The 24,434-nt window shown below is 43.7% G+C and overlaps 10 protein-coding genes across 11 annotated transcripts; 6 read left to right on the plus strand and 4 right to left on the minus strand.

Moving 5' to 3' along the window:
- Positions 1–1,388: 1,388 nt before the first annotated feature.
- Positions 1,389–1,713, plus strand: EAE98_001310 (uncharacterized protein; the record flags this gene model as incomplete). The annotated part of the gene is made up of 2 exons (XM_038948928.1): positions 1,389–1,438; positions 1,509–1,713. The coding sequence occupies 2 exons, from the start codon at positions 1,389–1,391 to the stop codon at positions 1,711–1,713; spliced, it is 255 nt and encodes an 84-aa protein (XP_038815194.1).
- A 1,197-nt stretch (positions 1,714–2,910) lies between these two features.
- EAE98_001311 (uncharacterized protein) lies at positions 2,911–4,521 on the plus strand (the record flags this gene model as incomplete). Of its 2 annotated transcripts, XM_038948930.1 has the most annotated exons (4): positions 2,911–3,290; positions 3,344–3,440; positions 3,508–4,089; positions 4,321–4,521. In XM_038948930.1, the coding sequence occupies 4 exons, from the start codon at positions 2,911–2,913 to the stop codon at positions 4,519–4,521; spliced, it is 1,260 nt and encodes a 419-aa protein (XP_038815196.1). The 2 variants fall into 2 exon arrangements, with proteins under 2 accessions (XP_038815196.1, XP_038815195.1); XM_038948929.1 differs by having other exon boundaries at positions 3,508–4,521.
- A 291-nt stretch (positions 4,522–4,812) lies between these two features.
- Positions 4,813–6,950, minus strand: EAE98_001312 (uncharacterized protein; the record flags this gene model as incomplete). The annotated part of the gene is made up of 3 exons (XM_038948931.1): positions 4,813–5,404; positions 5,459–6,711; positions 6,770–6,950. 3 exons carry the CDS (start codon positions 6,948–6,950, stop codon positions 5,099–5,101), a joined length of 1,740 nt encoding a protein of 579 aa, XP_038815197.1. The 3' UTR covers positions 4,813–5,098.
- Positions 6,951–7,226: 276 nt separating this feature from the next.
- On the plus strand, positions 7,227–7,794 carry EAE98_001313 (uncharacterized protein; the record flags this gene model as incomplete). Its single annotated transcript, XM_038948932.1, has 2 exons — positions 7,227–7,272; positions 7,322–7,794. The coding sequence occupies 2 exons, from the start codon at positions 7,227–7,229 to the stop codon at positions 7,792–7,794; spliced, it is 519 nt and encodes a 172-aa protein (XP_038815198.1).
- A 1,089-nt stretch (positions 7,795–8,883) lies between these two features.
- EAE98_001314 (uncharacterized protein) lies at positions 8,884–12,213 on the plus strand (the record flags this gene model as incomplete). Its single annotated transcript, XM_038948933.1, has 4 exons — positions 8,884–9,265; positions 9,312–12,016; positions 12,067–12,123; positions 12,178–12,213. 4 exons carry the CDS (start codon positions 8,884–8,886, stop codon positions 12,211–12,213), a joined length of 3,180 nt encoding a protein of 1,059 aa, XP_038815199.1.
- Positions 12,214–12,992: 779 nt separating this feature from the next.
- EAE98_001315 (uncharacterized protein) lies at positions 12,993–13,434 on the minus strand (the record flags this gene model as incomplete). The annotated part of the gene is made up of 4 exons (XM_038948934.1): positions 12,993–13,079; positions 13,155–13,201; positions 13,252–13,348; positions 13,399–13,434. 4 exons carry the CDS (start codon positions 13,432–13,434, stop codon positions 12,993–12,995), a joined length of 267 nt encoding a protein of 88 aa, XP_038815200.1.
- A 412-nt stretch (positions 13,435–13,846) lies between these two features.
- On the plus strand, positions 13,847–14,420 carry EAE98_001316 (uncharacterized protein; the record flags this gene model as incomplete). Its single annotated transcript, XM_038948935.1, has 4 exons — positions 13,847–13,876; positions 13,972–14,005; positions 14,175–14,306; positions 14,365–14,420. The coding sequence occupies 4 exons, from the start codon at positions 13,847–13,849 to the stop codon at positions 14,418–14,420; spliced, it is 252 nt and encodes an 83-aa protein (XP_038815201.1).
- Positions 14,421–15,426: 1,006 nt separating this feature from the next.
- EAE98_001317 (uncharacterized protein) lies at positions 15,427–16,917 on the plus strand (the record flags this gene model as incomplete). The annotated part of the gene is made up of 1 exon (XM_038948936.1): positions 15,427–16,917. The coding sequence occupies one exon, from the start codon at positions 15,427–15,429 to the stop codon at positions 16,915–16,917; it is 1,491 nt and encodes a 496-aa protein (XP_038815202.1).
- A 1,110-nt stretch (positions 16,918–18,027) lies between these two features.
- Positions 18,028–19,140, minus strand: EAE98_001318 (uncharacterized protein; the record flags this gene model as incomplete). The annotated part of the gene is made up of 1 exon (XM_038948937.1): positions 18,028–19,140. The coding sequence occupies one exon, from the start codon at positions 19,138–19,140 to the stop codon at positions 18,028–18,030; it is 1,113 nt and encodes a 370-aa protein (XP_038815203.1).
- A 2,103-nt stretch (positions 19,141–21,243) lies between these two features.
- On the minus strand, positions 21,244–23,445 carry EAE98_001319 (uncharacterized protein; the record flags this gene model as incomplete). The annotated part of the gene is made up of 4 exons (XM_038948938.1): positions 21,244–22,412; positions 22,579–22,790; positions 22,858–23,341; positions 23,403–23,445. 4 exons carry the CDS (start codon positions 23,443–23,445, stop codon positions 21,244–21,246), a joined length of 1,908 nt encoding a protein of 635 aa, XP_038815204.1.
- Between the last annotated feature and the right edge of the window lie 989 nt (positions 23,446–24,434).

Here is a 24,434-nt window from a genome sequence, read left to right on the forward strand (position 1 = left end):
GATGCTCCTTAGATCTGGAAAGTTGGGAAGAATTACATGATTGGACAATCAGCATGATAGGGCAATGCAGATGCGCTGATGAAGAGAGGAATGGGAGGAATGGGAAGAATGGGAAGAATGGGGAGAATGGGGAGAAGAGCATGATGGCTACTTGCCGATGATCTAGTAAGGTAGGAGCGTACCTAGTAGGTAGTGCATGGAAATCTGACACTAGGCTTCTTTGGGTCAACCACAATCATGTCCGTGCATACCAAGATCATCCATTTTGCTGCAGACGCTGAAACTTGAGACGCAATACCGAATTTTATCAATTGATTCAATAATTCGAATGTTCTGGCCAAACGCCCATCCCATGGTCAACGCCTTGCTGGTTTGATGATGGACTTTGGCTGGGACGAATAAGCAGCCCACCTTGCGATTTTATCTTGATGTTTGACCTTACTGTAATCTAACACACACAGATGTGTCGAATCAGATGAACACTTGATTCGATCTCTCATCGACATCAATATCGTATCTCCATGGCAAGGACTGGACGCCGAGGTGGATCGCACTGGGACCAATGGTTTGGATTGCTCTGACGTTGCCTACTAATGTTGTACAAGTGACTCTTTTTATTATTACATATTCGCGCACTTAGATGTACAGATCACGCTCTGCACGGAGGATCTACACCTACACATGAGATTGCGGGATTCGGGCTTCGTCGTACGAATCAAAATGCAGCAAATTGCGCAGCCTTGTTTATATCTCCAGTACTCGCAGATTCTGCGAATCATAGTGTAACATACACGGCAAACGCGCAACAGACCGATCCAAATTCAGAAGTACCCGGGCCGAAGAACGAGGGTTTCTTGTTTGGTCGTAATTAGTAAGGTATCCTTTCTAATCAAATTTAAAAACGCCCCGAATACCAAGGTGTGTTTTGGTGATTGGTTGCAGTTTGCTGAAACGTTCACCCATTCGTCTAGAGCCTTGCTATTCCTTGGCGCTCCATCTCAAATGCTGTATCGAGACGATGGAGCGGAGACGAAATGTAAAGGAACGATCCGTTGCCTTCCTTGCCGGCCAATGGAAAACGGTCAATTTTCTTTGACAATCTTTCATCAGTATTGAATAGAGTCAGGGTGAAGAAAATGATGTCTGTCACCAGCCAAGTCATTCATTCCGCCGACTTGCGAAATGTCTATATATCAGTAGGCATCCCCCACGCCTTTTCGTCAATATCATTGTTAAAACAATCGAGAAAAGCTACATCCAATTATCTTTATTTTGTGTTCTCTTATCCCGATACTCACTCCTGTGACTTGACTTGTATCACACTATCACACTTCTTGACTTTCAATCATCGGTCTTACTGAATCAAACTTTCTTATCACTTGACAACCATGCCTCAATCCTTGTCATCTTCTATGCAAGGCTACTATGGATCGGAGAAGTAAGTCTCGAGTTCCCCGTTTGTACAATGGATTATCATTTGGCCGAATTTTGTCTAATGATCTTCATAGAAATGTCGATGAACCCAAGTCACATGTTCCTGCTTCTATCAAGCAACAACGACTCTTACACTCACCGTCATACAACCTTCGCCAATTCGAACACGTTAACGGGGCACCTCCATTGGCTTTCCGGAAGCCAATCCCGATCGCCGAACGTATTAGTAGTGCGAAAAATGCCATCAAGGACTTTGATGGAAAGATGAATAAAGGCTAGACAGCTTTTCTCCAAGAGAATCAAATAAAGACAAGGCTGATGCAGTATCTTGTCATACGTTATTGTAATGTACAATTGCCGTCATTCAGCCTCAAATCGGTTGCTAATTATCATAGAATCCACCTGACCTTCTGACGCGTCATCGTCTCAAGACGGACAAATCATTCCACTGCTGTTCTCGAAGTTACCAGGTCCTCTTGAAGTTGAAAGAGTATCTGCTTGAGAATTATGAAGTTGGATTTCGATACTCGCTCGATTATTTATAGGATGCTAGGCAATGGGCCCGAGTAAGTGCAGTCCTCTATCGATGTTCAGATCCTCGATAGATCAGAAGAGGTATCTCTTATCGAAGCATCCAACCATCAAACTTCAAGTGAAGGAATAGCCATAGATACCCCATTTGACACCGGAATCTACGTCCCCCGAGATCTACAACTGAGGGGAGATATCTTCACAAGACGAAATGCGGGGTAACAGGGTTTCGAGTTTATCCAAACTGGACGGTTATTATATTTGCATTTTGCCACAAGTAGTACGTTGTTTATTGAACTTTATTTAGAGGTTGCGGGCCGTCAAGCTGTTTTGAACATGGAGAAAAGCTTGTTTCGTCCAATACGTGGGATTCGAGTTTGGGTTAAAGTCATCCCTGTAATAGGTCAATTTGTTCCCCACAATCGGTCAGATAGACGAGATCAATGCCAGGTCAGGGGTTCCCGACGTCTTTGAAGTACTTTAATTTTATTCCACACTACTCGTGCTGCCAGAAAGTATGCAACTCCGGCGCTATGAAAACCAGGTTAGTCCTCTTGTAGTTTACCATCTTGTGGTATGTGCATCTAGCGTCGGAGTTGCATACTTTCTGGCAGCACGAGTACCTAATTCATATCCGGTTCTCCACTATTCTTCGCATAAGCGCTCCGGATATATTAGATGTTCACCCAGTATGGAAAAATACCATGCCCCTTGGGTCATTTATCCGAAACAGGCAAATTTCGTTTTGCCATGTTTCTTCAAAGCGATCCGTAGAATGAGTTTACTTGAAAGGGCGTTTATGTGCTCCTCGAACCTTCCAGGGCAAGCGAATATATATAACCGCTCCGTTACCCCCAATTCCTTTTCTCATCACCATTCCCGAGTCAGGTAACTCGAAAATTACACTCTTTGTTATTCCTTTCGTATCATACCTTTCTATTCAAAATGCACATTTCAAATCTTATACCTCTTGCTATCTTGCCTTTAGCTTATGGTCAGCTTGACACGCTTGCCAAGGCTGCTGGTCTCAAATACTTCGGTTCCGCTACAGACAATGGCGAACTTACTGACGCTCAATATACCGCTATCTTGTCAAATAACAGTCAATTCGGACAAATCACACCTGGAAACACACAAAAATGGCAATACATAGAACCCACCCAGAACACATTCAGCTATACTCAGGGAGATGTTGTCGTTGATTTCGCGGAGAAGAATGATCAACTTCTGAGATGTCATAACTTGTGTTGGTATAACCAATTGCCATCATGGGTTACTTCAGGCAAATGGACAAATGAGACTTTGATTGCGGTCTTGAAGAATCAGTTAGTGATTCCGCGCAGCTCTCTATAGACATTGAAAGCTAATCATAACGCAGCATTAAAAATGAAGTAACTTACTACAAGGGCAAATGCTACGCCTGGGATGTCGTCAATGAGGCATTTAACGATGATGGTACCTGGCGATCATTTATCGTAAGTTTTCATCATAATTCTTGTAGCTTTCGAACAAACCTCAAGTATAGAAACTAACCCATCCAAGTTCTATGACACCATTGGTCCCGAATACATCCCCATCGCATTCGAAACCGCCGCTCTCTACGATCCAGATGTCAAGCTCTACTACAACGACTATAACATCGAGTCCTCCGGTGCCAAGGCAACTGCAGCCCTCAACCTCGTCAAATCTCTCAAAGCCCGCGGTATCAAAATCGACGGTGTCGGTCTCCAAGCCCACTTCATCGTCGGCTCTACCCCCAGCGAATCCGCGCTCGCCACCACCCTCCAATCCTTCACCGCTCTCGATGTCGAAGTCGCCTACACCGAACTCGACGTCCGCTTTAGCACTCTCCCTCCCACCACCGCCGGGCTCGCCCAACAAGGTATCGACTACGCTAACACCGTCAACGCCTGTCTCAGCGTCGACGGCTGCGTCGGTATCACCATCTGGGATTTCACAGATGCCTACTCGTGGATCCCATCGACCTTCTCCGGCCAAGGCGACGCCTGTCTCTGGTACGCTAACTATACCGTCCACCCCGCCTACAACAATGTCGTTGCTGCTCTCTCCGCCGCAGCAGGCACAGCTGCCCCTGTTACATCTACGACTGTTTCCACAGCGAAAGTAAGTATCTCCAGTGCGGTTTCTACTAGTACACCTGCGCCGGTCGTGTTGAGCGCTAGTCCTGATTCCGTTTCCGTTCCCGCTTCTGCGGTTGTATCTTCCATCTCTTCAGTTGTACAAATTGCCAGTTCTTCTGTAGCTGTTTCTTCCGCTGTTTCATCTGCTGTTTCCTCACTTCCTATTTCCTCATCCCCCATCCCCTCAAGCAGCACACTAAAAAAATGCTCAAAGACCTCTTCCACCTCCGCTCCCTCCTCCACCATCATCTCCAGCACAAAAACCACCTCCACAGCCGCAGTTTCGGGAACAGGCGCCGCGGTCGCGCTTTACGGACAGTGTGGCGGCGCGACCTGGACGGGAAGTACCGCTTGTGCGTCGGGCGCAAAGTGCACGAAGCAAAATGATTGGTATTCGCAGTGTGTTGCGGCATAGGGGTCTAAGAATGTAAGAATGTAAGAATGTAAGAATGTAAGAATGTAAGAATGGGTGGATATGTGTATAACTGTGGGAAGTAGAGATTGAATTATGGATATGTGGAAGAACCGAAAGAAAGAGGAAGTGTATATAAAAGGAGAAGGATGTATGTTCTGTGTATATAGCTTTTAGTTTGTGAGATGTATTTAGCAAGATATTGAGAGATGAGAAGGAAATAAGAAGATTGTTTTACCCTTCGATTCCTGGTTTGCATTGTGGTTTCTGAACTCCTGTAACCTTCGTGATTGGAGAATTTAACTTCATTGATGGATGTAATTTTTCCGATTGTGAGGCTTGAAATCTATTTAGCGGTTTCTTTCGGAATAAATGAAAAAACTTCACTTCGCGTATCCATGGATATAATACACGCTTGGATTTCGTTCAGTTCAGATCAATAACAGACCTTGCTGAAAGTGACGTCCAAAAAACAAATCCCGGCCCAACAATTCACCTGAAAGTAGAGTGGGAACATTTATTCAAAGCCATACGGGTATTTTAACATATAATACACAACAAAAATCCCAAGCTACGTAACTCATTTCTCAATAGCCAAAGGGGGAAATAGCCCATCCCACGCACCCTTGCCCAACGGAGCCTGCGCATCACCATACGAAGGATCGGCGCCCAGTAACGCATATTCATATGTTCGACGCTCTGGTAGCACTCCAATCATATCGAGCAATAGCGATGCTTTTTCCGGCATGTACGGCTGGAGGAGAATGCCAACGATGCGGATTGCCTCTGCGGAATGATATACGGCGCTGATGAGTCTTTCTTTCGCTTCTGGATCTTCGGATTTGGCGAGACTCCAGGGTGCTTCGTGTTGGATGAATTTATTGGTCTATTGTTTATGGTTAGTATTGCGGTTATAGAAATATGTAGATGGTGTGCTTACTTCGTAGACGGTATCCATGATAACATGCAAAGTTGCTCCTGCATTTAGCTCTTGCATTTTTTCATTGGCCTTATCGCGGACACTGTTCAGGAAATCAATCTGTCGACTAGTTGTGATATTCGGATTGCTCGAGCCTTTAGAGTGTGTGGCTTCCACGCAAGAACGAACATTCCACACTTTCGGTCTGGTTAATCGACTAACAAGATTACCTAGGCCTTGTTGCAGTCCTTTCTTGTATCTTTCAACAATATATTCATTGCCATAGTCGGAGTCTTCCTTGATTCCACCATCGTGAATAAGGTAGTATCGCATCACATCGACCCCAAATCGATCCATTGCAAAAAGTGGGTTGACGACATTTCCTATTGACTTAGACATCTTTTGATTGTCCATTGTCCAGTGGGCATGGGTCAATATTTGCTTCGGTGGTGGTAGATTCAAAGCGAGAAGAAATGCTGGCCAATATATGCAATGAAATCGAACAATATCCTTTCCAATGACTTGTACATCTGCAGGCCATCCTCCTGCAGTTTCCTTCCCTGGCGCCCATGGATAGCCTGCTTTTGTAATATAGTTGACCAGCGCATCAAGCCATACGTATATAGTTTGAGTCTCATCGTCTGGAACTCGAATGCCCCAGCTTAACCGATCATAGGGGCGGGATATTGAAAGGTCTTCTAAACCCCTAGATACTTGGTTGACAACATCCTTCATTCGAGTCATTGGGACAACAAAATCGGGATTCTTTTCATAAAACTCAAGCAGTTGGTCCTTGAAAGCAGACAATCGAAAATGGTAATTCTTCTCCGATGTCCATTCAACCTCTTTACCAGTCTCTTGAGAAGCAATAAAAGTCCTCCCAGTAAAGGGATCCAGCCTCTTCTCAATAGCCGATTCCGGATAGAAAGTTTCATCACTGACGCAATACCATCCTTCGTGTTTTGACTCGTAGATATATTCCCGTTCCCTCAGCATATACCAGATATATTCAACTGTCTCTTTGTGATCGGGATCAGTCGTGCGCACAAAATGATCGTTTGAAAGCCCTGCTCGCTGTGCCAATTCCTTAAACGTCTCAGCGCCAATATCACAAAATTCTTTGGGCAACGCTCCTGCTTGCGCAGCAGCTCGTTGGATTTTCATGCCATGTTCGTCTGTTCCTGTACATAGGATTGCCGTATCGCCCTTTAAAACCTGCCATCGTTTGAAGACGTCCGCGAGGACCATAGTATACAAGTGACCAACATGAGGTGCTGAAGATGAACCAATTAGCTCAGAATGCTGCGCTGGCGCAAAGTCATTCAGACTTACCAGCATTCACGTAGAAAATTGGTGTGGTCACATAATATGGCTTTTTCGATTTTGTATCGACAGAATAGCTGGCTTTCGGTATAGGTCTTGCCCTACATGAGCTGCAAACCCAGCCAGCCCTCAATATCGATCTGGTCCTGGACTGCAGAGAGCCGCGCAGTAGAGGATTGAGGCCATACATTTGAACAAAATGCGCTGACTTGGACTCGATTTAGCATGGTCCAAGACAAATAGTAAGATTGCGGGAAAGCGGCGCTGCGGCCGCCTTTCCGCCCCCGCATTTTCTCAAAACTATAAATTCAAATTTCACTTCGTGCGTCATTCTTCACTGAGAAAGACAAAGACGCTCTAGAGAATTGTCGAATTGTGATCTAAATAAACTTCTCTTGTTTAATATACTGTGATCTATCCTATTTTCTTGGATATTCATAATTACATACTATCTGTGCGATTTATCATGTCTATTCCTACAAAGGATATCCAAGCCGAATTGGCTACCAAAGGTAATCATTTAATTATTCTTTGATGAAACATTGTGCTAATATACTCCAGGGGCCGACATTTTTGTTGAAAGTTTCTACGAAGCTCTAAATAAGCCCAATCTTCGCTCAACAATCACGTCCTTCTACATCAAGCCTTCCGCTCTGGCACCGGCCGAAGCATCCATAACCATTAATGGAAACATCGTACCAACACCCTCCGCCTTCCAAGAGACGTTCGAGAACAAAATCGGCAAAACTTCATATGAAGCGCAAGCATATGATGCTCATGTCATAAACCCAAACTACAATATAGGCGTTGAGGAAAGTAAGCTTGGGCCGGATAAGGATGGGAGGAAAATTAGTATTGCCATTATGGTTAGCGGATCAGTGAAATATACGTCGAAGAATGGAGACGAGGGAGAAGAGCGAGGTTTTATGGAGAATTTCATCTTGGTGCCAAATGTGGAGGCTAGAAATCCAAAGGCGCCGAAGGGGATCAAAAAATGGTTGATTCAGAGTCAGATATTTAGATTGGTGCTTTGAGGTTTCGAAATCTAGAGAGTATGAAGCAAATCTGGGAAGGGAAGATTGGTTGGAGAACCCTATTATGAACGGAAGGTTAGAGGGCACTCTTTACGGGGAGCAGCATTGCTCGGCGAATCGAAGTAATGCCACCCTACGGAGCACTCATGGCCGGTCGACCCATGACCGATTCATTTCGCGGCGCCCCTCAAACGTCTCAAATTTGACATCAAATCTGGTCAGATGGCGAGACTAGAATAGTGCCAAAGATTCGGTGATGGACAGATTCATGTCCTCAGACAAGATTATGGGTCGACCTCTTGGTAAAGACGCAGGTAGCATCCTTGAGAAGAGTTGCAAATCTACAAGTTGAATCGCGTATTCGATGTTGGGAGTCTAAGGGTAACATGGAATTTATATGATAAAGTTGCTAATTACCTTGATCCATAATACTACTTTTGAATAACAGTGATATGTGAGTGCATACAGAATATCTTCGGTTCCTTCCCGAATATTCTTCGTAGGAAAATATTGAAATTTGGTTGTCTTGTGAGAGTCTATGAAGAACGTTCTTCATACTAATAAGTGTCCTAGTATCCTATTTCAGATCATGACTTTAGAGCATCCGCAAATTTATCTCAGTTTAAGCCCATCTTCAACCATTTGAGTTGCATTCCCATGTCTTCGTATTCACTTTTGGCTTCACTTTTCATCCTTTCATAAATTCTGCATTCGGCTACTATCCATCTTCAGCAATCTTCGTCCCCACAACAACCACTTCCTTCTTTTACACCTATTGATCACTTTCTCTCCAGATTCCTATCAAAACTTATGAATTCAAATATCTTCAAGCCACTTCAACTACAATTGCTTCTTGCAAATTTGTACCCATTAGCACCTATCTACTATTGAAGTCCGTCCTCCCACAATCCATCTACTTTTCAAGACTTATCTAGCTCTTCTTCGACATCCTTCGATCTCATCAACCGCCTTCAAACCCGACTTTCGATTTGACCTCACCAACAAATCGATATCGCCCTTCTCACCAAGGGTTTCCAAACCATTAAAGCACACAAATAAATTAATAAGGCTTTCTCAATATCTATAAACATGAAAATCCCATCTGGCTTGACTGACTTCGATGGGAATGCTCTTAAGGGAGAAGTCTACTTGACAAGCGGCAACTCGGGTACTCCAGGTAACCGGACGAAGCTACTTGAAGTGGACGTGAAGCAACAAGGCAGGCACTTCACTTGCCACACTCTGACCGCAGAAAACGATGCTATCGTACCGTGCTTCAACATAAGTTCAGGTGTTAAGGAGTTCGTTGACGTTAAAGTCGATGGTATCTTACGGGCTTCTCATAGCAACGAGGGTGGTACCAAAAACTTCAGCAAGAAGTTTGAATGGGTTGTTGGTCGAATCAAATCGGACAACAGATATGTCGACAGAATTTATCAGCTACAAATAGCAAAGAGGAATATTGAAAAGAGTTAGTCGTTCTTCCTAATCAATGACTTATACTGACTGTGAAACAGCACGAAACGTCAAAGGTGGCGCACCTCATTCAGTCGGCAGCATCGAAATACAAATATTCCGCAGAGATCCCAACGCTCATAAGAACCACGCAACTGGTTCTGATTCTGATGATTCCTCATCATTATCAAAAGAAGAAACTCCAGATCTCGGCAATGCAAAACGTGCACCGACGTTTGAAGACCATACCCACTGGTGGAATCTTAATCCATGTGTTGATGAAGACACTATTCCTTCTCCACCATTCGAAGTTGGCGGCGTTGGTCATAGGAAGTTTCAGGGTAACGCGAAAGGCCTCGTTGTGAAGAAATGGCCTGGTGATTATAAAGTTTGTGCTTCATTTAAATTCCTGCTCTTCTCTACCGCCGATTTCCACAAGATGGACTTCCTGGATACCCCAGAATACATCGGAACACCATGGAATGGAACAAGGGCATCGTCAAAGAACCCGACGGCAAAGGATGTTTCACGAGCATCAAAGGCTTCTTCGGTCATTGACTCCGATGATGTTGACAGTCATCATGATGATGATCTTGTTGATACTGTTGAAAATGTCGATAAGCCTGGACCTGAGACAAGGACTAAAATCGACGGGCCAACAAAGATTTCCAAAGGGAAAGAAGTTGGTAGGAAGGCGATTAGAACCAGTGTTTCTATAGAAATAGAAGTTCCTTCTCAAGCAGTCAAGTCGACGAAACCAGTGGGGAAAAAGACTAGGGTCATCGAAGATTCTCAGTCCTCAGAAACTCTCGATGAAAGCCACGCTGGAGTCAACAGAACTGTGTCAAAGCCTTCTCGTCCTTTAAAAGTATCTCAATTTATTGATCTTAGTGGTGAAGATGCTAGCGAACCTACAGATACCGCAGTCTTTGCACCAATTATCAAGATTGAAAAAGATGAGTTTGCGGGTGATCGCTTCGATCAAGGCAATGGAACTCGAACAAACCTCAAGAGAAAGCCACTTTCTATGCTCGGTGTGGAGGGAGCTCCGGCAAGCGAAGCCTGGAATGATCCTGATCGTTCTTTGTGGTACCAACGCAGAGGCTTAAGCAAAAATTTAGACGATTCTCTCACGCTCAATGTTGATAAATCCCAAGCCGAGAAAGATCTTACCTCGTCAGACAAATCCAAAATTATATCTTTGGATGACCCAGACAGCTTGAACCAGCCGTCTGTGTCGTGTATAGTCGGAGAGGCAGCCGAGAAAGAGACTGTCACTCACTTCAAGCCACTTAGTACTCAGGTGGGTGGTCCATCCTGGGAGCCGTTGACCCCGCCAGTATCGTCAAAGAAGTCAGGCTCACATTACTTTGACCATTTTGGAACCGAAAGACGTCTTTTGTTTGGAGATTCCAATGGCACAATCCCAATTGAATCAGCAGCTCGTGCTATTGTCACTGAAGATAATTATAGCGACAATGATAGCCGCGAAGCGAGTCCCTCAGTCAAACACGACCGGAGAGTTCCAGAAAACAAAGCTGAAGAATTAAGCCGACACGGCCTAGAATTCACCCTGGAAACAAAAACTTCAAATATTGAGAAACCTGGCCAGTCTTCAAACGCCAATAACATGGAACCAAATTTTGACGAGTTCATTCACACATCGCCTCGGCCTGAAGATACAGAAATGGTTAACGCCATCGAAGCCGATCCTGAAACAGAGTTGACAGCACCAAGATCGCCATCTCGCGAGGCTGATCCTCAATCTACAATCACAAACCAAGATCGAGATTCTGTAAATAAAACCGTACCTCCTCAATCTCAAGAATTGAACGACTCACAAAATGGTCAAAATGACTCCGAAAAGTCAACACAAGAAATACCTGAGAGCATTCTTGAAGATATCGCGGAAACTCAAAGGCTTCAGAGGGCCAAACGATTTCCATCAAGTGCTATTCCTGAAGTGGAAACCGAAGAAGCTTTCGAGTTTCATCGAGCTGAAGTCTCATCAGACACCGATATGACCAATTTCGACAATGACAAATTGCCTTCCGAAGCCACAAATTCTAATAGCAAACTCAATGATGCACCTTTCGACATTGGAAACCAACAAGATGGTCGACAAGACTCTCCTGCTGAAGCAGACGAGTCTACGATAACAGTCGGTACTGCCAAGCCAGCCAAACAATCAAAGGCAAGAGCCCCAACAGCTGCCAAACCCTCTGCTCCAAAGACTGCGTCTACTCCAAAGACACAGCCTACGTCGGTGTCTAAGACAACCACTGTCCAAAAGCCACCAGCTGTAAAGGTTGAGAAGTCTTCAAATGCCTCTGCTCAACCAGAACAATCTCAAGCTAAGCCAAAGAAGTCGACTTCAAAAGTCGAAAGCTCTTCGGTTGCATCAGCACAGCCTGAGCAATCTCAAGCCAAGCCAAAGAAGCCTTCTCCAAAGACCACGAAGCTTCCAAGCGCCCCAAAGAATTCAAAGGCACCAGCAACTGTTGTTCCTGAAGAGCCCGTCCCCAAACCCAAGGGCAAAAGCAGGGCTAAGGCTGGAGTAAATGATAAGCGCAAGGCTGATCAAATGACCTCCGCTGGCAGCAGTTCGGGACCAAACAAGACGAATATATCTCCCGCTTTGAAGCAAACATCTATTGTTGAAGGTGCAATTGCCATGGCAGAAGCAAGAAAGCAAGCAGCTATCGAGAAGAAACAAGCTTTAGAAGAAAAGTTAAAGGCAATTCAAGTAGCGAAGGCGGAGAGGGAGGTAAGATTGTCATGCTTCCATTTTTTGACAACTGACTGACCTATCGACAGGCTGATAGAATCAATAAAGAGGCACAAGCTTTTGAAGATGAAGTCGCTGAATTGGAGGTAAGCTTTACACTCCTCACTTCGATTAAAGTGTGCTAATCCGTAATGTAATAGAGGAAAATTGCGATGGAACAAATGGATGACGAATAAGCTTACTCGGACAGCTTAAAAGAAGTTGCCGAACTGGCGAGCCAGTGATACAAATCCAATTTCAACATCTTTTACAATAACACTATTCCGTATCTGAGAATGGCTCGTTGTCATACACCAACTCCCAGTTACACAAACTTCTTGCATTTCTCGCACATTTGCTTTGTTGTTCATTCTGCGGATCTCAAAGGAGTTCATTGTTGCGTAATCATCCCATACTCATACTACAACTCTCTTATCTAAAGACGAAACCAAGATAGCCAGATACTTTTGGCAGATTGAAGTTGTCAATCAATATTTGAAATGGATGGCTCTCTTCAACAACTTCAAGCAAATAGCAGAATATCTAGGCATACTTATGCTGTGCCGCAAGCTTACTGAGGGTGTTTTATTGCTACTCTTTACTATTTCTTTTGATCTTTATTTTATGTGGTCTGGGGCAGGCACGGCATACATGGGCGTGATTTTTGGCGGAATTTGATACCTTTCTTCTTCTTCACGTTGGCATAGGCAGTATTGGGATATCAAACAAACGATGAGAAATTAAAAACAGAAGACGAACCTGCATGATAAGAAGGTCATGAGGTCCAATGGGAGCCATCAAATAACCTGGAAAAATGTTATATATGAAAAATTTATCAATATCAATGCATGCTAAACTGAACTGAACATAAGTGACCTAGCGCCTTGCCTGATCATGATCGTAAAACCCGAAGTGCTGACTCCAACGCCCTTTTCCCCTGTCTCAAAAGACCCATAACAACTAGGTATCATGGCTTTCATGACTTCCTTGGCACCCTTAAGTTTGCCTTTACTCTCTCTAACAACTGCTCTTTGGTATCCTTGGGTTGTGGATGAAGATCTCTCTGTAGAGGACGTGGTTAATTTCGATGAGTGATATATTTGAAGGAAAGGAAGAGAAGAGCTCCAAGAGTACTAACAGCCGCTAACCATCTCCGTAGTTCCTCTCTTGACCACGTTGCTGGATCTATTGCGAGTTAATATCGGTTCATCAGCTGACAATGGGGTCATACACACCACCGGTAGGATCTTCTTCCTTTGGGAACATATCAGTCCCCCAAATGGACCAAGCTGCGGCTGCAGTTACGATGCCAGTGAAAGCTAATACTGCATTCTACGAATCTGTTAGTATCTTGCTTGCGAAGTGATTGGGGACAAACCTACTTTTGAGCTAAGAGCTCTATCTAAAGGAGTAGGCATTGTTGGTGGAGGGGGTGGCGTTGCTTGTCTGTTTGATATGGACAACGTTGTACTTTCAAAAGTCTTTCTTTCTTCAACACAACTTTTTATCAAATGTACGTAAAACAGATCAAAGTGTCGAATTTCAATTACCAAATTTTAAAGACTTTAAATAGATAATCATTCACGGAGAAGTGCTTGCCTAATGATCAGAAACCTGTCCTCCTCACAAGCCACAAACCCGTGCGACAACTAACGCCACATCAATTGGCTCTAGGAACCAAAACCCTTCCGTACAATCGTAACCGAGTTCGCTTACTAATCACCACACAATCCCGATTTTCCACATCAACAACCTCATTATCACGAAGTCCCGATTCCTGTCATCAATTCCCGATTTTCTCACCAATTTTCGACTAATCAATCCGTCAAAATGCCTCGCGAAATCACCGACATCAAATCCGTGAGTTATATCCCTTTTGATACGGGCGGTGGAATGGAGAACGGGAAAGAGTTTTAAGGACAAGTGTGGACAGAGGCTAATATTGAATCAAATAGTTCTTGGAGATTTGCAGACGCAAGGATGCTTCCTGTATGTGTTTATTCCTATTCCATCATCGCCTCGCGCAGATTCTATTCGATTTCGAATACGGGAGAGTTTTGGAGGCATTTGAAATTGGGCTGTTCGGGGAAGGATGAACCTGCGGGATAAAATGGCGCAATCTATAAAGTCACGGAAAGACTAACATAACACACAATAGCTGCCCGCATAAAGAAGAATGTCGGAAAGACCAGCGCCATCAAGATCAAGGTCAGATGCCAAAAGTACTTGTACACCCTTGTCCTTAAGGATTTGGAGAAGGCCGAGAAGTTGAAGCAAAGTCTTCCACCTAGTATGATTCCCTCACTTCTTTCACTTGAGGTCCAAAAAAATACTAACACGACCTTTAGACCTCACCATCGCCGAAACCCCAAAGAAGAACCAAAAGGGAAAGAGAATCGCATAAATGGCTGAATATTGGGATTAGATTATGGATTCAAGCAGTGGATGAGACAATACAAACATTGATTGCACAGTCAAGATATTTCGAGCATGGTCGGCATTTGCAAAATTGCAATGTGATATCTCACTTCCGTTCTATGAAAATAAACGGATTAGAGTGCGAAAATGAGAAAAGCTTTCGGAATCCAATTTTTGTGTCTGGTTGTCCAAGACAACATGTGTATAGTTGGTGAGATGTGAACTGGACACCTGCAATCATTTGCCTAGGTTTTCATTACGAATTATCCTCAAGTATCTGCGCACCACTTAAGTCAAGATGGTACTGGGCATCCTACTTGTGTATCTTCGACTTTGATTTATTCCACTATTAGCATCTATAACGGAAATATTGAGAGAGCATAGTTTCAAATACTTGTGTTTGAGATCTCCATTCGCTCAGTAACAGAAAGTTAGATCAAGGGTCATCTGGTTACTATCTGGTTGCCTCGATACAAATTCAACAGCAGATTGATGGCAAGATCGCCGATTGGGACACTCGATTCTCACATTGATTCTTTGTCTCTCGACGTTTCAAAGAACCTTTATTCGCTTTGTCAAGATATCCTTCACAAAGAATCTTAAACATAGTGACATTTTATTCTTTAGACTTTCACTAAGCCAGGTGCTCTCCCTTTCATCTGTTCGTTCTCTTTGTTCTATTCAACATATATCCATCGACAATCCCATTGTCTACGCTTTTCCCACCTATTTTCCCAAATATTTTTTGCTTGCCAATTTTTACCTTTTCTGCGCCCTCTTAATATTATATCCTTGCATTCATTCTTAGCAGTTCAAGACGCTGGCCGTCATTATTACAAGCAAAAAGTTCAAAGAGACACATAGCTCCTTTACAAATCCAATTATCAAGTCAGTAGCACATTTCCTATTCTCACATTCGACATTGGGCAGGCCCAAAGTCATTGTCCATCCATTTGAAACCAGTAAGTTATATTCCCATTATATCCCTCACAATGACAATTCACGAGTGTCATCTCAATCCCTACGCCGCTCGGCGCATACTCTGGGCCGGCGACCGCGCCCATATTCCCCTGCAGCCTCTCTGCTGCACCTACTCGCAAGCTGCAGATCTCATCGCCGACAACATAGCCAATGTTCTGCATGGCCCCACTGGCAATCCTCCCCACGATCCCTTCTACAAGATCAAAGAAAACTGGAGACGTTCCAACCTCTCTGATCTCGCGGCTGTCATCAAAACCCCCTGGTTGAAAGGTAAGAAAGAACAAGATCTTCTCGATTTATATTTTTCCTATTTCAACGCCATGATTTTTGGAGGCGCGCTCAATACCATGAGATGTACGATGAAGCTCGAAGAGCCGAATGCGGAACAGAAGGCGAGAAATGTGTTGGGTACGACGGTTGATAAGAGAGGACAAAAGACTACCACGAGACATAATGTTTGTTGTTTTATTAGTGTATTTGTAAGGTCCCCGCCTCCCCAAAATGAAAAGGAGAGTAAGATCTTGTTGGAGAATTATCTGGGGACTATGTTGCATGAAATGGTTCATGCGTTTTTTAGTATCTATGTGTGTAAATGCAATACGAGCTGTAGGAGAAAGGTTCTGGAATTCGAAGAATCGGGGATGACGGGGCATGGACTGCAATGGCAACGAGCGGCGAGGAGTATTGAGAGTTTTGCTAGACAGGGGTTGAGATTGGATGTTCGGTTAGGGAGGGAAGAAGCATTGGGATTGGAATTGGTGATTGCGGATAAGGAGATTTGGTATGTGGATTTGGAGAAGATGGGGATGGATAAGGAGGTTGTGAATCGGGAGATGGATTGGTTTGCGCATGTTTTTATGGAGGAGTTGGAGGAACGGAAGAAGATTGAAAAGGAAAGGGAAGATCAATTGGACAAATTAGAACATGAAAGAGTGGAAAGAGAAGAGGAGGAGGAACTAGCAAAGGAAGAATGGGAAAGAGAGAGACCCGAACGAGAAGCGAAGGAAAGACAATTGCTAAAGCATCATAGATCACGTATTCATGAGAGTTTGCGAGGAATGAGCAGGAGAGCGAATGGGAAGATTTTCAAGAGGATCGCGAAACCGGTCCGCAAACCGCTTGCGAAATCGACGATCCGACTAGATGGTGAAGATGCGACTGCGTCTTCAGAACCCTCTCTTCCTAATTTTTTCCTCGCGCGAAGAACGCATTTCGCGACCGAAAATCTAAAATCCAGCCCGGCTACTGATAGATATCTCAAGGGCCCGAAACCAAGACAAGCATATCCGTATATACGGAGAACGGTCAATCCTAATATTCCTAGTATAAATGGAAGATTTAAGATAGGGATGGAGGTAAGCAAACATACATACGAGAACAGAGAAAGGAAAACAAAGGAAATGGGGGGAAGTGGAATGGCTAATGTGAAGATTCTGGATCTAGAGAAATTTTGGAATCTGGATGAGTGTGCGGAGGAGGTTTACAGGGTGAGGTATTATTAGATTTTTCTTTGCTTTTCTTTTCTTTTCTTGGATTATTTTATTTCTTGGGGTAGGTTACATACATGTAGGTATATATATAAATTTTTAATTGTTCGATTTGAATTTTGGATGTACTGAGTGTGTATTGTCTTGATGTGTGGAAATGGCACGTGAGGTGGGAGTATGAAGAGAAGGAGAAGACGGTCTAATCCATCTAAATATTAAGCTGCAGTTCTTGGATGTACTACTTGGTACTCTGTTCGAGAGAAAATAACAAGTACATTCTACAATAACACTAACAGGTGAATACTGCCCCCATCCCTCCCCCCAACCACGCACAAACTCTCTTTTGGAAAGAAGAAGCATGGGGCTGATACCAACACTAGAGCACCTATTGAAAGAGATACTACTTGTTTTCCTCTTTTTCCCACCGGGCGCTCAGAGAGAGAATCCTCAAGAAATTGTTTGTTGTCAATAAGCCCTAAAAATAGAACACAAACATGCAAGAAACGTGAAAGAAATATTCTACTCGAATCAGTTTCTTTCAATCAAGCTCACTAGAAAGAAAGCTGCGTATTTTACCCAATCAAATTAACAGAAATATATAGACACATATTCTCCATACCAGATTTCTAATTTTACTTCCTCAGCACCAACATCAAAACACTCAACAGAAGTCTATAGAGTAAACGTATTTATTATATACAAACTACACAACCATCTCCGAATCCTAATCCGAATCCCATTCCGGTCCCCATCAAGTATCTAACCCAATATAATTTCCAATCCCTCATGCAAATCCATTCCCCCTCTTTCCGTCCATCCATCCATCCATTTATCGTGAACTTTTAGCATGTACAAAAACCCATCATATCATAACCTCCAAAAAAGTTCCCCGTGTGAAGAAAACCCCCCTGTAATGACAATCCAACGCCTCTAAATGCACCCGTTGATGCTAGGTACTAAACTCAAACGCACCGAATCCAATCTTTCGCCGCGCTAAAGTGATGTGATCCATACGGAAAGAAAATGCTTCGGAAGACGGAAAAAGAAAAGATAAGAAAAATATAATCCAAAATATGGAATAACGTAAGCCGCCGGCCATTCCATCACGCACAGAAGCGAGATAGATTATCGAAATCCCTCATCTCCAGCGTTAGGAAGAAAGGGGAGAGCATTGCGAGTAAAGCCCAAACCCCGATCCATTCCTGGGCCAGGACTCTGTCCGCATCCGTCATGGGGGTAATGTCCATGATGATGTACTCCCCGAATCCTTTCCCGATGTCTCATTTCTCTCTCCGCATGCTCGTCTACCCTCCACTCTCCACCCCCCTGCCACCCCGGTCCATACGCTTCCCGCCTCACTTTAAAAAGCTCCAAGTTCGCCCTCATGCTACACAACCTTAGCCAGTCCCTTCCGATCCACCTCTCCACCCACCCATCAATAACACCCACCACCCTATGAAATCCATCCGTGTGCCCCCCCATCTCCTTTGCGCCCCATCCACATTTCACGAATAGATAGCAATGCACTAACTCATGCAACAACGCACTTAACAATAATCTCCGATCATATTTCGGATCTCTAAGAATGGGTTCGGATAAAACTATTAGAGTTTCGAAGCCGCCTAGAGAAGAGGGGCGAAGAGCAGTAGTACCGATGAGTTCTGACGAATAGCGAGGCTGAGAAGGCGAGGACCAGGAAAGTCGAACGCGGTTATGCAGGGAGTTGTGGAAGAATATCGTATCGATGAGGTAGATGATGCGGTCTATAGCGGGATCAGACAGGTGAGCTTTGAGAAGAAGGTTTTGGAGTTCGACTTCGAGATAGTGGTGGTCTGGAGGCCGGGTGTAGAGAAAGTGGTGTTCAACGATATTGGCTGCTTGGTCATCGCTCAAAATCGTATGGTCGTGGAGAGCAGGAGAAGGTATGGAGATGTTGTGATCAGAGACAATCGAATCACCGGAGAGAGTTCGTTCCATGACCGGAGCAGCGTAAACATTAAGAGGCGGTGAGGGGGAGGTAAAACATGGAGAAGGTGTTTTCATTGGGGTAAGTATTCGTTGATGGTATTGCAAAGTTTGTCGTGGAGGAGGCCGATATTGGGAGGCATTCGGACTAGATCTTTCGCGTTGTAAACGAGGTTCCCTTTCGAGTTTCGCCTTGACCTTCTCATAACGATGCCGCGAGTTTGGCCTTTTACCATCCGTACTTGCACTTCTTTTGATCGAAGCAGTAGCCATGAGAAATAAAGAAAAACGACGGACGGAATACAAAATTTGTGACCTTGGGAGTGGAAGGTAAGCTGGTGTATATTATTTTCGGACAAAGCTCACACTACTATGAGGAGCTGCATATGCCACACAACGCATGCACAGTGCAGTGAGGCTTACTCGGGTTAATATTGAATTAGCCCTGTCACCGCTTCTCAGATGCAGAGCTGTCGAAGTACATAAGGAAAAGGGAATGACAGTATGGATTTGTTTTTTCGTGATTTTGTTATTCCAAAAACAATAGCATGAGGCTGAAAGGATGTCTTTTACAAGTATCTCGGACTTTACTTGATAAAGGCTGACCATTTACCACATATATCTCAATTGATAAGTGGGAGGAAACGTCAGATGCGGAGAAAGGTTTCAACAACCATAATCCTTCTTAAATCTCAATGACTCTCTCACTTGCGAATCGTGGATCTTTGATGAACGGATTGAACGGATTATGCGGAAATTTTTACCAAGGTTGTAAATTTAGTTGGGGTTTCTAGGGTTTCTAAGGTTCCTAAGTGTGCGTGTGCTGTGTGTGCAGTGACAGCGGGCGATCCGAAACCCCCAAGCAGAGCAATTGGAAGGTTACACACCGCCTCGCCTCATGTGTGAGATTCAAGAAGGGAAAAAGAAAAGATACGTTTCGTACCGTTAACGGATTGAACAAGGTCAATCAAATGTAAGGTAAGAAGTTGAAACTTAGAACCGGGCCCACAAGGTCAACTAAGTCTAAGTATCAACATGTGTGTGGACATGTATGTACAAAGCATGTATGTATCTGGGTTCTTAGCATCATCGTGGCCATTTTGCTTGGATCCACATGTTCCTCATCAACTTCCAAGCTTGCGTTGCAAAACAAGTGTCTAATTCGTCTAATTGTCTGATGGTCTAGTTGTCTGATGGTCTAGTTGTCTGATGGTCTAGTTGTCTGATGGTCTAATTGTCTGATAGTCTAATTCTACCAAAACCACTTTGTATCAAGAAATACAATCTTAACTTCGACTTACTACTTAGTAAGTTGCTCATAAGTTGGTAAGCTAGTAAATCGATATTGTATAATTAAATCCCAAGCTTGGTACTCTTCAGGGTCTCAACATATACACTGTCGTATTCAAAATATGTCACAGTATCAAGCAATTTCCCTGACGCTAATGTAACTTTAATCTGATCTTGGTTGCCGCATTTCGTTCGCCTTGCTTGAAATGATAGGTCGAAAATTAATCTGACATTTCCTTAAATCTTCGAATCCATCTTTTACAGACCACAAACTTTACATGCCAATGCTAGACAAAATATCCATTTAATTGCGAGATTGCCACACACTTCAGATCAATCCTCTTAGAATGGATGATCAAGTTGCACCGCCCTGTGAAAATTGATATGTGAGTACGAAGTGAGAAGCTAGTCACAACAATCCAATAAGTTTAATGTATACAAATGTATAACCTTACTACCGCATATCTGAAGTAACAAGGCTACCATTCAAATTCACACAAAAATGACCCGAAAAATCTTAAGGTTGTAAGGTACATGATCTTCGTCCCAAAATGTCTCAACTGGTCCAGAATCTTCGATTGCTACATGGAATACCAAGATGGGGATGCTTGATATCCGATTCCATTAAAAATTCATCAAGGAGTACCCCAGCGGCCCCAGCGTCACTCTATTAGTATAAATGTACCTTCATCTCACCATTTTGAATGAGATAAAGTTCCATTGAACGAGGATCCGTGGAATCGTACAGCCTTATTCTCCGATCGGCATACAAATACGGTCAATCTTTTACCTTTTAGTAAATAGAGCCTTTTGAGAAAGCTGTGGTCAACATTTCACAAAAATGTGGTCCTGGGAACTTAGCCTGGTGTCACAGGGGGTATCGCGGATTCCCTGTTGTGCTGGCAGAATATCGGCTGACCATATCAAATGGTCTAAAAATCGAGGATAATCTGTATGTACAATGCCTATTCCGTTGTTGTGCAGCAAGAATATACAGACCATTGACCCTGACTACGTCTCAAATGTCCGGCTTGAGTGTGAACATGTATTGAGAAAATACTTGGGGAGAGTAACCAGCTAAAGAAGTTACACAAATCCCATTCCTAAACCTCTCACGTACCTGACCTCATTCGCCTGCATCTCCAATGCTCTTCTCATAGTTTCTGAATGGGTATGTTCTTCCTTTTCCCGCAGAGCCTCCTCAGCAGTCTTGGGGGTTTCTTCAAAAAAGTCGGCCGTGAACCCAGGTTTGTTAGAGAAATTTAGTAGCCCTATTTTGTCTCCCGTCCACAAAACAAGGTCATTTTCGTTGACCGATCGATCATGGAGCCCAGAGTCAGTTGTCAAAATCTTGAGCGCAATGTCTCCAGATCCAGAATCCATGTAAGAATCGCCCAATGTGCCAAATATGCCTCTCGGGGCTGCAACAGAGCCGTGAGCAATGTTCCATCTTCGTGACTCGGTAAATCCATCCCTCTCAAACCATTTCAGATTGCCCCCACCGTCAGAAACAACAATGCGGGTACCATGATTGGCAACAGATAAGAGTTTTGAGCTGGATGATGTTTGACGATTCTTCATGGTAGAATCTTGCAGGCGCCCGGCAGAAAATTGGGAAGATATATTGGAGAGATTCGGGTCAGGTGATAGACCGTACATCTCCAAAGAGCCTTTACTGTTGTACTCACCACAAGCAATCAACGTTTTCCCTGGTCTAGTTTTTGCTTGCCATACTTGCTCGACAGACAATTCACCCCGACGGGCAAGGTCTTTCTCCATGGAAGCAAAAGGATATGGAAGACTAGCAATTTGAGATAAGCGTGCGCCAGAATGAATCGTTCCGCGGAGCTTAGGAAAATTTCTGCGATCATAATTGAGAATGCTAGGAAATCGACCGGCAACGTATATATCTCCATTACCATTCCATTCACTTCCTGCACTGGGTAGATGAACAATACTGAGCGGGCCCGGTTGGTACAGATGTGCGTACTCGGCGCTTGGTTCTGGATCTAGCAAGCTTTTGAAACTAAAATGATTGCTAGCAGAGCCAGGTGTGCCGCTAAAAGAATCAAGTCGCTCAGCCTGGCTGGGCGATCCAACATTTGTTCTTTGACGAGAATCATGAAGGTAGAGAGATAGATTGGTTCCCACAGTGAGAGGTGTTGGATGTTTTGCCTCGGAAAGAGCAGTGATAGAAAATGGATATCTCTCATGATTAACTGTCTGTAAGGTCTCAAGATCAACTTCAACAAGACCTGTGGTAAAGTCAGTAGCTATTAGAGGAAGGGTAATAGACTCCATCTTCCAGATAGATTTAACATGAGATTGAATGATCGAGAACCCTTGTCATCAGATCACCATTTCAAGTAATCGAAACGTTGCTTTAAGGCAGTGTAGCTTTCAGAGGAGAATTCTACATACCACTTTGAACAGCAACATAGGCTCTCTTTAAAGTACTGTCAACACTAATACATTCTGTGACACCTGTACTTATCATTTTTGATCTTGACTTGAGATCTTTTGGGTTCTCATCCACGGACAAAATCCCTGACTTGCTCCTTGCAATAATGCTACCCTTTTTGGGGGCATCAGTACTGATATCCCAGATACAAATGGAACCATCATCAAGAGGTCTATGGCATGGCATTTAGTACAATTCTCATCTCATAGTATATGCCAATGAGAAACTAAAGAACTTACGCAACCACCATCGTGGTTCTAGTTTCTCCCATGGGTGTATACAACGCCATTCCTCGTACCTCCAAATGTTCATGAGCAGCGCTTTCGCGATGTCGAGGCTGTTGCACCCAACTTGTTGAAATTGGCGCATTTCTCGCTATGTACTCATCATACCATTTAACCTTCTCAGTCGGATAACTCGGATCCCAATTCGCCAATATCCTAACCCGCTCATTGGACTGAGCTTTGAGGTCGCGAGCTTCATGACGAGGTTTATGTAGTCTCGAATCGCCTGTTCCGTTGTTCGTAGCAAGAGCTATGGCTAAATCCCGCATACCTGACTCGTCCTCTGACTCTGTAGATATTAATTCTTGACGTCTGCGAAGCCTTTCGAGAAAGGAAGAATGGGTAAAACATTGCTCTCGCCACAGTGTATCATCGCGACCCAATTCCAGGTATCGTTTGGAAACAAATTGCAGTTTGACGATATCTGAAGGCTCTAGATCTATCAACGTGAACAATGTTAGCATTCGATTCTCATTCCGAGGATGCGAGAGAAAATTCACATGAAGTAATATTTAGAACTATCTCTGAAGGGAGGTCATCCATTTTGGTCAATCTTTTATAATAATTAATAAGAATAAGAATAAGTAGCTATATACTTGTATAGAAAGAAGGAATGTTAAGAATGTTGAACTTGAACGTTGAAAGACTGACCCTGACATCGAGATCATAATCAGTCAACCTTGAGCTTCTAGCCGATCCGATAAGGCCGATTATGCAAGGGTCGGTGAATGATCTGTGCACGAAATAGACCTCATAGACCTCATAGACCTCTCGAGCTTCTCACGTGTTTCTCTATCTCAAGTCTCTTCAACCCCACGTGCCCCACCAAATGAATGTCTTCGAGCGACTTGTCGGCAGGAAATCATTAACCCCCCGAGGTCGGCAGCTTTTTTTTCATTGGGTGGGCTCTTCTAGATCACGTGATCAAACACTTGGACATTGAACATTGAACATTTACGAATACCGGTATCTTCTTTGTCCACGAGACGGGTATCAATGTAACAAGGCGACCGAAGATACTACATATCAAAATCTCGAATGCAGCTTCAATTTGATTGAGCTCAGTGTTTTTGAACGCCCATGTTCATCTTATGAAGTCATATAGATGCGCACTAAACTATAAAGTTCCTATCTCTCAGCTCTTAACCTTAGCAATTGCAAGCTACACAATTTTATCTTGAGGATCACACATCCTTTCAAGCTATCAATGTATTTGGAAGTCATAGTCATAGTATTGATCCTTCATGCCAAGCCCTTTGCCATTCTTCCATCGTAGGCTGGCACCTCAATTAGAATAGCAGCACCGGAATAGAAGCACATGATGCTTGATTCATTCCCATATGCTATTGCATAGAATGCAGGAATACTGGTACCTCCACTACCATTAAGCCAAGCTACATTCTCATACTTCTTATGCGGCCATTCCCGCTCGAGATACTACGTTATCTGGTAAGCGGATTGGAATCGTATTGACAGATTCGGGGATGCTAAGCGCTTACCTCTTCAAGATTATCTCGATATTGTGAGTTGAA

The sequence above is a fragment of the Botrytis deweyae genome, assembly GCF_014898535.1.
Source record: "Botrytis deweyae strain B1 chromosome Unknown BDEW_002, whole genome shotgun sequence".
Lineage (NCBI taxonomy): Eukaryota > Fungi > Ascomycota > Leotiomycetes > Helotiales > Sclerotiniaceae > Botrytis > Botrytis deweyae.